Below are 12,349 nucleotides of genomic sequence, written 5' to 3' on the forward strand. Positions count from 1 at the left end.
TAATATCAGGGTTATAAGGGTTATAAGAAACAGTGTGCCTATCTCGAGACACCAATAAACCTACAAAACCGAAGGTACCAAAGGAGAACAAGGAGAAGGTAAAAGATATTGGAAGAGTAGGAGAAGGGAAGGACTCCCTCTCATGACTAGGAAATGATATCCAAAGACAAACTCTGATTGGATGAGGAAAAGAATGTGACATAAGTAGTCACAGAGTATTTGCAAGACATGAGAATATATCAACGATAGTATTTTTTGAGTATGAGATTAGCCAAAAGAAAACACAGGAGCCCAATGATATAACTTATCTTGGCTAGGATCAAATACATGAACAAAGTTAACACAACCAAACACGTAAGGAGTAAACAGAAAAGAAGGATGATCAAGGTATGGCAAAGAAAACAGAAACCAAAGATGGAGATTGTTAGGTTTTAAATTTGAACATCATAATTTTCGCTTAAATAAAATCAATCTCACTCAAACAAAATTCAGACAAAGCTCAAACAAAAATGCATGAACACAAAATCAACTTTGCAAAACTGACTTGTTAAGCTATTTTTAAGAAAACCGACCCTTGCTACAGAGAAAGGGTGAGAGGTTACCATTCAATACCAAATCCAAGAGCCAAACCTCGAGCCTAATGACCTGTTTGGATGGAGGGAGGAAGAAGGGGGAGTGGAGGGAAGTACAGTAGAGTTAGCTAAAAGTAAGCTAATTTTGTGCTAAATCTACTCCACTCTACTCTCCTCCCTTTCCCTCAATCCAAACGGGCCATAAGAGTTCTAGATCCCTCTCTCCAAGTTTCTTCTCCCTATGAGATTTTTTTAGAGTTTTTTGCTTGAGCCTAAACCATTGATTCCTTAAAACCATATGGTTTTTTCTTCAACAGTGTGTCATCGTTGATTTTCGAAGTTCAAGGTTACAAACAAGGTTCATTCGTGGAGGAAATTTGCTTATAAAAATTCCAAAGGTTCTAGAGCCATGGGGATGGGAGGGCAAGCAAAAGCTTTGTTGAGATTACAATAGAGAGTTTACAAGGTTGAAGAACAAAACCTTTGTACAACTAGAAGAAACAATTGTAAAAGTCTACCATCTCAATATAGGTATATAGTTTATGCTAGGTTCACTGGATTGTTTTCTTCTATTTTTAAAACTCTATTTTCCTTCAATTTGTAGAACTCAATTTTGAAATCTTTTTTTAAATTTTTTTTTATAATTCATTAATTACAACAATTAGATAAAGGGGATTTTAACCCCGGACGTTTTGGTTCAAAATATTAGAAAATGTCAGTTGAATTACAAGGCTCTTGACTTTTGATTTTGAAAACATATCTAAATCATCAATACAACTATATCAAGATAAATATCGATTTTAAGAAAACATATTTGAGTGAGGCTCACAGATTGTAAAAGAGAAAATATATTTATTATTAGATATATGAGATTTCTTTATGAATGAGACCCGAATGTTGTGAAAGAGAAAATGCATATATTATTAGATATATGAGATTCCTCTAAGAAGAGAAACAATTAGGCCTTGTTTGGATTTTGCGAAACTGAGTTTTGTTAACTCATAACCCAAAATTCGTGGAGCCCACACTAATAAACATTGTTTGGATGATTTGCTGTGTGCTCACTCAGTTAGGAAAACTGAGTTTTTTTAGAGTTGAGTTACCGATTTCAAAAACAATGGAAACTTGTTTTCAAGTTATGAGTTATGGGATATTGGTGGTAATTTCGTAATTTTCCAGCACAAACGGGTTTCACTGCCAGTGTCTCGTCCCATCCCTGAGTAGCTCCAACGGATCTTTTTGCCTTTACTCTTTATTTTTCTCTTCTCCATTTCCTTTACTTTTCTCTCCATTCTCATTGCTTTTCTCTAATCTATCTCTTCTCATCTGTGGTGGCGTTTCAATGGTGGAGTTGGGTATTGATGTGTGGCGTTTCGGTGGTAGATTTCAATGGTGGAGTTAAATCGGTGGCTAAAGTTGAATCAGTGGTCGGCATTTCGGTGGTGAGTCTCGTCTATGGGTTTGTTTCAGCGGGGGTGGGTCTCATCTATGGGTTTGGGTCGTGGCCATGGGTTTCAAATCGAGTTTCAAGTTGTGGGTTTCCGGTGGGCGTGGGCCGTGGGTTTGATTGTGGTGGTAATTGGTTTAAGATTTGAGAAGTGGGTATGATTGTGGTGGTCACTGGTGTGGGTTTGGTATTTGGTTTGAGATTTTAGACGTGGGTGATTATGGTGGTGCCTGTAAGTTTTGGTTCAGCCGTGGGTTTGAGGTTTGGTGCATTGGGTTGATTCGGTGGTTGTTCAGGAGTTTGTACCTGTGGGTTTCCAATGGGTTTGTGGTGGGAAGCTAACTACTTTGCTCTAACCAAGTTAGGAATGGGGCCCACAAAAAGATGAAAAAATTGAATGATGACAAGTTAAGTGATGTGTGCCAAACGGGTGAGTATAAAAAATTAGGGTATTTTGAGTGATAAGTAACGAAAATTGAGTAAAGAGTGATGAAAAAAATAATACAAAAAGGGCCTTATTCTTCCTATTAATTAATTGAAAAATAACTTCTTTTTATCCCTATTGACAGGAATACAAATAAAATATAAGAATCATAATTTTTTTTTTTCTGTTCCAGTTCCTTCGGTTCGACTCCATCATTTTTTTGATTCATCAATTTACTCCATTCCTTTCCTTTCCTTTCCTTTCCTATACATAATGTCAATAAATGCAATCACAGCAGGAACCACCTTGAGGACTAAGCAGTGTGCAATTTTTTAATTTTTTTGATATACAAACAAACACACACAAGAGAGAGCAAAAAGGGTTTCATTACAAAAGCACACCACAAACACCACTCAAAAGCAGTATATGCAGTTAAATAGTAAGATTACTCTTTCCATATATTTCATCAATTCATTATCTCAGAACATTATACAACTCAAGCTCCTAAATATACATTTTCACATAATCAGTATATAGATACGAGATAACCGTACCATACTGTAATGCTTCTACCATTACTGGTTTAAAATCAGAATGGTTGGGAATGCTTTCAGACAGTTTTAAGACTGATAATTTCACATCCCAGAATTCCATTAGTGCATCATACTAAAATTTTCAGATCCAAATTTGCATCTGCCCAACAAAAATTCGTTGTGCAGAAAAAAATTAGTTACCCATTATGCCACCACCCTACCAGCACCAAATCACGTCGATTCTAAGCAACAGATTCTCTCATTGGAATTGTGAAATAGCCTTCTCAAACTTGGGGGAAGTGGTCTTGATTGGCGCCCAAATATCCGCACCATTACTTCGAGCAACACCAGCAGTACAAGAGACCGGAACAAGACACAAACCTCTGCTTCTCAGGCTGTATGGTCCTAATTCCTGGAGACAAAATGACCAATTTCTTCATACCCAAGTCATAACTTTTGACCGATGTGGCAAAAAAAGAAAAAAAGACATGTTGTAGAATTTAGACATATAAAATTAGACCACTTTACATTTTAAATGAACCTTAAATTATAGCCATGACAACATTCTTTTAATTGCAGTGATAAATTGTACACCACATATTCTAGAAGCAATCCAATACTATCATTTGCAGTTGACGTTTCCATTCCTAACTATGGAATTGTTGTTTAGATAGTCATCTAACGGACAATCATCAGGCTTCTTATCCATTCAAATGCACTAAAAAGCTTACTACTGTTTCAGGTTTCATGAGTCATGACAAATTGACAATACCCTTCACAAAGTTATGTTTTGGAAAAGAGATACTTAAAATTATATTCTAAACTTAGTTACGTTACTAGATCATTCATGCTCACCTGCATTTTACTCGGGTTACTTTGGAGGTATGGAGCACTCAGCACCTGAAAGCACCCATAAAGTCAAAAGCAATGAGATCAAAGACAAACATGTTACCTGAATCATCAAATACTAGAATACTGATACATCGCTCAAGGTGCACTAAACATGGAAAATAAATCACCAATTCTGAATTTCAAACACCACAGGCATGGTTGGATCCCTCAAAAGAGTGCTAGTGTAGCAACACTAAATGCTATTCATCAATCAACCCTTCATTTTAAAAGACAATCTGTGACGGGCAACATCCCATAATAGATTGCTTATTTACTCACATTAGGTAACTTAAACAAACCAAACAATTAAAATTGGTTCTGAGTAATTAATTACAGTACATCTCAGAGTTAGACCAAGATTATTAACAGAATACAACTTTCAGTCTAGAATAAGCTAAAGCAAAATAACTTTACAGTTCAGTTCTTTGAGCACCTACTCCTCTATGGAACAGAAACAGCAATGCTTAAACCGAAACTAGGAACTACCAAAAAAAATAAGTGATGCTTAAACCCAACTCTAGCTTGAAATGCATACAGTCCCCAAGTCAAATGCTGAAGAAGAATCAGGGATATTCACAATGTAATATATGGCAGGAGAATGGATCTATTTTGTAAAAGAGAGTAAATTAGAAGCACAGTTTTTTAAACTATGGAAAAACAATCTTGCAAAGCATAGGTCAAGGTGTGGTCCTACCCTTAGAAAAGATTTTTTTAGCTGAACTGAAATAATGAGTAATATCAACCACTCAAATCAGATTTCCTTAAATGATGGAAAGAATACATGGAAGATTATGTCACCAGATTCACTTCAGAATCAGATAGTTGCATTTAAGCCAGCAGAGGGAATGTATTTCATATCAGTGTCACATGATGCCAGTTAATTGGTGAGCTACAAGGTAGTTTAGCACAATATAAGTGTATAACAGGAGAAAGACAAACCTTAACTTGGTCATGAAGGAAATTTATGTATTCCATTGCATCGCAAAGGACAGACGCTGTATCTGTCTGCAGTGAAATTACAAAAAGCTTCAGAATCACAGCAATGCCAAACAACTCTTATCATTGAGAGCTGTAATAGATGAGCTATAACATAAATGACATGAGCTTGTAGGGCCAAACAACATCCCTTCAATTCTTTCCTTTTTAAAAGGGAAGCCCTGAATGGTAATTACTTTAAGGTCATCACTGGAACATATGTGGAACCCAGAAATGATTTTTCACAAACTCTACTGGAGAAGAATGGTCATAAGCATTTGCATTAATTAGAAATATTGATTTTCCATATTTACCTTCCCAAATGGTGAAACAAGTTGTTGCAGAGACACAATACGTTCACCAAGCTTTTCCTTCCTCTCCTATTTACAGTAATCAAATAAGATAGTAACATAACAAAATTATAAGTTGTGTAATGAAGGATAGTTTCCCGGAATATCTAAGGAAGTTCATAAGAGTTGAACCATCACCAAGATGGAATCAAAACTGCATTAGGAAAATTTTGGACCACCTTTGGGAAAAAAAATGTTTGAGATGTGCACAACAGTAATCTAGTAAAATTAAGGTACGTGATCTCTTTGAATTTCTATTAATACTAATTAGTAATTACGCTGCTTTACTTTGAGACTGCTTATCTAGAAAAAGGAAACCATACTCCAATTGAAAATTGTAAAAGAGAGGAAAAGGAGATAAAAAAAAAACCTTGGCGGATAAATCAGCCTTATGTCGTTTGGATGCAAGAGAAGTGAGGCTGCTTTGTTCAACAGAACATGGACTCCTTTTGTGCTCCATCATCTTCCCAACCTCTATTTCTTCTTCTCCCTATTTTAAAATAGGAAAAAAAAAAAAAAATCAGTATCCATAAAAAGAACCAGACAAAAGCAAAGTAAGCAAATGTGCATATAAAGTACATAAATCCAAAACAACTAAACAGTGTGTCTTACTCGGCAGATTCAAGGTTGTAGCAATCATGGAAGAACTTCCTTAGTTCTTTTATAAGCTCATCATAAAACATTTAGAATGATAAAGATATATAAAATTAAAGGTGCAACACATCAGAAAGAAAGATATCCTAACATTTACCCAAGTGCTGGGTAATTCCAAAATACCATAATTCACTCTCAAATATGTTCTCCCAATTTCCCAATCGATGTCCTCCTCTGCTTAAATGAGTTAAGAAAGAGAGCTTTTGTGTTTGGTAAGACACCAGAAAACAAAGAGCAACATAACATACAAAATTTGACCAGAAAATCATCTATATCTAATTGTAAATAAATTAATAATTGACTTATTAAGAGATTAAGATTCCTAGATATTCTTAAATCTAGTGCCAATCCAGGTTTTACCAAAAATGGACAACCCATCTGGGGCAGTACTGACCAAAAGAACCTGGAAAAACTTGAATCTAATATTCATTGGATAAATAAACACTTAATAAAACTTCAAGAAGCAAATGCATTTCAGTAATGGAGAATTTGAAACCTAAGCTGGGTGAAAGATATATCTTTTACTTCCTATAAGGTAGGTCACATGCATGAAACATCCACACAGGTGCAACTTTCAGAAAGCCACCCGTGTGACAATAACCAAAGCATAAAAATATTAAAGTTGACCATCCAATGTGATTGATTTTGATTTAAGAAGCATCCTAGTTAGAACACAGGCACCCATCTTGGGCCTATTATATACTTTATTGCCATTTACATTATACCTTTAAATAATCAAATTTTATATGAAACGTATACGACACCATGCAAAACAAATCCTAACATTATTAACTTTTATATCAAGAACAACAAGACATGCACTGTTCTGGTCAGAGGTTAATCTTCAATCCGATACTCAAAGACATAAGACATAACATAATATAATACACATCTATCAAATTTTATTATATACAATTTACAACCACATTATTAAAAATCTTATCATCAAAATTAAGTAATAGTAGGCTCACAAGCAGACAACAGGTCCGTAAATCCATGAAGAACAGAATCATCTACACTTATTATAATAATAATAATAATATGACCAAAGCTATTTCATCAGTAATACTCTCCATTGAGTTCTTTCAAATGGGCCAAGGGACCCTGATTTATTTAACCATACCGCGCTGATTAGCCAAACTAACACTTATCCGGGTTTCATTAAGAAAATTATTCAGTACTCCGGCAACATGCTCTGTTCTCACACATAAATTATAGATCCGTTATAAATATTTAATTAGTGAGACACACTATCATGTGAGAGAAGGAGCATTGCTCCTATTACTCATTTCCTTATATGATACAAAAATATTAGATGACAATAATTAATTAATCTTTGGTGAGTATAATTGGGAATAAACTGAATAGAAGAAATTGTTTTTGGTGGGACCAGATTAAATATTAAACCATGCATGAATGAAAATCTGTCCCTTTTTGGTGCATATAATCTGCCATACCACTTTTATTTAATACACCAAACAGTGTCTTAATTGATACCAAAACATTTAAGGCAGCAAGTAATCCAAACTTAGACAAAGTATGTCAAGAAATGTCATCAACACAATCCCCACCGTTCAATCAGTTCAACAACAACAACGAGAATAGATAAATAAGCAAAAGAAGCAAGTACTCTGGCCAGAAGGTTAACAGGGCATGATTAAATGGATACAATTTGGCTAATAAATTTCAACAAAATCTTAAATTGAGTTAAGCAATAAGCAACATGCATTTTATTTTAACAAGTAAAGCAAATAATCAAAACTAAAACATAAAGCAAGAATAAAAATTGAGAAAAAAACAAATTGAAGTTTTATTAAAGCTTCAAGAACTTACAGAGAACTGAGAGTCTGCATTGCAAAAGGAGGAGCTCACAATCATCTCAAACTTTTAAGCCAAACCCACCTCAGAAATCACCAAAACTAAGCAAAATCCCAATTGAGACTCAAAGAAAAATGGTCTATATTGGTGTTTGTACTTGACTAGCCCCACCTTCAAACGAAGAGAAAAAAACAACAAAAACTGTTTCTTTCTCTTTGTCTCTTTCTCCCCCCACCGTCTTAGTTTAGACTTCTGCTAGTGTTGGTTGAGTTTTCACGTTGTAAAGTCTTGAACTTTAAGCAAAAATTAGGTACTCAGGTTCACTGAAACCACTGAATCAGCTACGTACTTTTACAATAAAAGATCACTATTTTAGCTAAAACTACAGGAACAAAGTTGGCATAGAATACTAGAAGAAGGGCAAAACAGACCAAAAACGAAGAATGAAAGTGTTGGGAGAGAATTGGAGAGAGAAAGAGAGAGACTGAAACTGAGGCAGAGGCAGAGACAGAGAAGAAAAGAGTGCGTGTTGTAAGAAAGCTGGGGGGAAGGAAAACGCTTCGGTCCTGAAAGTGTTTTTATAAAGCTCAGAAAAATGTTTTTAAATTTTAGTAAAAGTCTCTGAAAATAAAATTAGTATATGAAATTATTATTTTTTGACAGCTAATATCCAACCATGTAAGACAGAGAGAGATAGAAGTAGTTAATCTAACCCATCAATGAAGTCATTTTTCTGACCATGGTTGAAAACACTACTTGTGGGTTGTGGCTTGGCTTGTGAGAGTTGTGATGTTTTTCTTCTTTGTACTGCTACATATTATATTTATATTAGCTTGAGAAAAAAAATTTTTAAAAGTCAAATTTCATAATTCGTCTAATAAAACAACAAATACACAAGACCCAAAATTTAGCTTGACCATTTCTATTATTGGAAGAGACATTAATTTTGTTGTCCACAATTTAATTAAGTGAACTTTATGTTGTAGTTCTTTAATTTCTAAAAGCTCTGGGGTGTTTGGTACATACACTTAAAAACATGTATTTTGTTATTTGAAAATATGTGTGAAAATACGTGTATGTAAAAAAGTATCTTGAAATACATATAATGTTATTTAAAAACATATTTTTTTTTATTGAAATGTTGTACCAAATAGGCCCTTTGATTCTCAAAAATATATAACTTAGAGAAGTGTTAAGGTCCAAGTTACTTTTGTTTCAATAAATAATTATTCATTCAGCAAAAAATAGAAAACCTAAAATGAATGCCCAAAGCCAAATCCAGCCTCATGTCTTAAGTGCCTTTGCTAGAATTATAATTCTCTCATGTAGTGAACATTCAAGCCTACATTTTTCCACTTGGTCCTTTCAATTAAACCAGGAGATAATGTTATTTGGTAGCTTATAAATTCTATTAGTTCTTAATGAAATGATAAAAGTAATTTGAATTACAATTCTGTTAGTACTTAGTGAGATGATAAAAATCATTTGAATTACAATTTGTTGCTTCCCTTTAACTTTTAGATTTCACTCCTTAAAATAGTAAAACCCTTAATTTATTTTTGTAGTCTCCAAAATAAACCTTGGCTGTGATTATTATAATCATTATAAGAAAACCATCTAAAACTTTATATTCATATCTAATAGAATGATTAATAATCAATTGAAATACGTTACCACTATTGGGGAGATAAACACCTTAAGGAACTTTCTTAAATAATTAAATAATTAATATAACATATAGAGACACTTTAATCCAAAATACCTAAGCCCTATAGATATGCGCTCAATTATATTATATTAATTACTCATTCTTTTAATCTTTATTTAATAGGGAACTTCACTCACATGTGTACACTCAACAACCACAGTTTCAACTCTCAAGAGTTTTATAGTTCAATAGTATTGTCCAATTCTTTCAATAAAATAGAATTTAAGTTCAAATGCACTTCCCCCACTTATTATCAACGAAATAAAAAAGATATATGCCATCATAGTCTCATAAAATGTCTTCAATTCTTTAGGCTCAACTTTAAAGCTTACATCTTCCTCAAAAAAAAAAAAAACTTTAAAGCTTACATAAATGCTCCAATGATTGATATTAAGAGTCATTTGGTACATGTGTTTAAAAATTGAAAATTGTTGTTTGAAAACATTTATGGAAATACGTGTGAGTGAAAAAGTGCGTAAAAATGCGTGAAATATTGTTTAAAAACTGAAAATTGTTGTTTAAAAACTAAAACCAAACACCTCCTAAGGTTTCACATTTCTAATATGTAAATTTGTAAAAGCTTGAGGTTCTATTTACAAAATAAGTACATGATCTATAATTTTTCCTAAGAGATACATATGATTGTTTAGAAGAAATTAAAAGGTGTTGTTGTAGCATCAAAATAACACCTAGGCAATGGCTATGCGGAATTAGATGGTAGGCTCTCACCGTGAAATGTGTAATCAATTAATAGACAAGGCATATGGCTTAGAGCAACCATGTTTTCCTACGAATGTTTTTTTCCATGTATATTTCCTAGACATTATGATTAATTTTTTGAAGTACAATTCTTTCATCAAAAAGTTGTGCTGAGTTGTCGAATTCATGATCATAGAGAACAAGTTCACCCATATAGCTTGAATGACTAGACAATACTACAACGGTGCGACTAGCCTCCAAAAAAAGAAAAAAAAAAAAAAAACAGAGAATAGAAATTATATGCTTTTTCCTTTTTGACAATTACGGAGGACAAAAAAAAAAAGAAAAAACCTTTCTTTTTGACAATTAAAGCTTATTTTAAAGAAATGAACCAATGATTCTACAAGAAAACATGCCCATATAAGAACATTTGAGGGACAGAATCTAAGCTCGCATTAAAAGAGTTCTTTGTAACTTTGACAATAAGAAGATTTGTCTTTTGACAAAATAAAAGTGTCTTTTTGAAGAAAAAAGATCAGCAATTGTTCTTTTTTCTTTGTTCTTGTTTTTCTGTCATCCCGGTTAGCTTGAGTAAAATTTCAACCCAGTACTACATACATTTCACATTTTTTACAAGTTCATGTTGGGATAAAGGAGAACAATAGGGTAACATGGTAAATACATAGAATGCAGAGATGGTGTAGTACTTAAGAATTTTGTCTATGTTATTTTTTAATAGATATGTATAATAATGAGGCAGGGGGATTCAAACCTTAGTCTATGTTATGTACTTTTCTTTGTTTAATTATAAAGTAATTTTTCACTTTATTTAGTATCCACCTTATATTCTCCAATATATTTTGTCGAGTTTGGTATCACTTTATTTGTTGCTCGATGACTTTCTGAGTGGTTTATTCATTATGAATACGTATGGTATAAGTAGATTTTAATTAATTCAATTAGTAAAACCACATGTTATCTAATTAGGAATTTGTGATTGAATCTTGTTTATACATCAAAATAAAATCTTTGTTTTATTGACCTGACAATAATAATTATCATGACACGAATGTCTATATTCAAATATTATCAATATTTAGTTATGATAATTTTTTTTTTAACTATGAGTTATAATTAAGAATGTTTGCGGTGCGGTTCGGTGCAATTTTGAATCATTTGTAGCATCACACTTTGCAGTACGGTTTGACCAAAGTTATAACCACACCGCACCTCAATTTTACAGTCGCACGTGCAATGCTGTGCAATTTGATGCATTGTACAAAGTGCAGTTTGGTCGGTTTTGGGTTGGTATATTTTTCAAGATGTCATGGTCAATTACTAGTTTACTATTAACAACCATGACAATAAGTCAGTAAGTTTATATATATATATATATATAAAACATGTGTAACAAAACAGTAACACAAATATATACAAGACAAAAAAAAAAATTCATGATAGATTGACAATAAACTAAAAGTACCACAAATATATAAAAAACACAATAATAATTCATGGTAGTAAGCTATACACAATTATACATGCTAAACAAATATAACATGTAACACAAAAATGCTTGACAAGCAACAATTGTAATGTGCATAATAGTGTACCATATACATTGCTAGTCATGCCTATTGAGAGTGAGAGAGAATCAAGAGAAAAGAGTGAGAGTGTGAGATGGAAAAGTGAATGATTTTTAAATTTTCGATTTTGTGTTAAACCAAAAAGAAATTGTTTTTAATGTGAAACTGGAACACACTAAAGTTAGGCTGGCAATTTACTTCATATAATATTAAATTATTCATATATATTTAATATAAAATAAAAATATATATGAGTGAGGTGTGGTGCAATTTTATATGGTTTCCTTATCATAAAACTGCATACCACACTGCACAGTGCAATGTAGTGCGATTAATTACTAATTGTGATGCGGTGCAATTACTCTATTTTATAGGCGATTTTAGTCAATTTGGGTGGAATCCACCCCTCCCCTTTGAGCAGGCAATTTTAGGCTTTGATGAAATTAAATTTTAAATTTCACACAAAAAAATATTTTAAAAAAACTCAGCCTTCCATGAACAAAGATTTTCTTAGAAAGTAATATTAGAAAGAAAATACTACTATATACTAATCTAATTTTTTTCTTATTCAAACAAAAAAAAAAAAAAAAAAAAAGACAGACAGACTATGACTCAAAAACAAAAAAAGAGCCGGTGGCTAAAAGTGGGTTTGAGCTGACTGGTATTTTTGGTGTATAGTTCAACGAGCTAAG

General features: G+C 32.8%; 1 protein-coding gene across 2 annotated transcripts; it reads right to left on the bottom strand.

Moving 5' to 3' along the window:
* Window positions 1-2,825: 2,825 nt before the first annotated feature.
* Window positions 2,826-8,246, bottom strand: LOC142631615 (transcription factor bHLH153). Of its 2 annotated transcripts, none has more exons than XM_075805822.1 (6): window positions 7,680-8,246; window positions 5,563-5,682; window positions 5,157-5,222; window positions 4,807-4,872; window positions 3,832-3,876; window positions 2,826-3,388 (listed from the first exon to the last, which is right to left on the bottom strand). In XM_075805822.1, exons 1-6 carry the CDS (start codon window positions 7,722-7,724, stop codon window positions 3,236-3,238), a joined length of 495 nt encoding a protein of 164 aa, XP_075661937.1. In that variant the 5' UTR covers window positions 7,725-8,246; the 3' UTR covers window positions 2,826-3,235. The 2 variants fall into 2 exon arrangements, with proteins under 2 accessions (XP_075661937.1, XP_075661938.1); XM_075805823.1 differs by lacking the exon at window positions 7,680-8,246 and adding an exon at window positions 5,805-5,919.
* Window positions 8,247-12,349: the final 4,103 nt, after the last annotated feature.

This window comes from Castanea sativa, chromosome 4, assembly GCF_040712315.1.
Source record: "Castanea sativa cultivar Marrone di Chiusa Pesio chromosome 4, ASM4071231v1".
Lineage (NCBI taxonomy): Eukaryota > Viridiplantae > Streptophyta > Magnoliopsida > Fagales > Fagaceae > Castanea > Castanea sativa.

What these genes read in the sequence shown, in the direction of transcription:
- LOC142631615 (XM_075805822.1), bottom strand. Translation starts at nt 7,724, where the DNA reads ATGATTGTGAGCTCCTCCTTTTGCAATGCAGACTCTCAGTTCTCT. An exon ending in AGGCTGATTTATCCGCCAAG is followed by an intron (nt 5,223 to 5,562) that starts GTTTTTTTTTTA and finishes TACTGTAAATAG; the next exon opens with GAGAGGAAGGAAAAGCTTGG. An exon ending in TTGTTTCACCATTTGGGAAG is followed by an intron (nt 4,873 to 5,156) that starts GTAAATATGGAA and finishes ATTTCACTGCAG; the next exon opens with ACAGATACAGCGTCTGTCCT.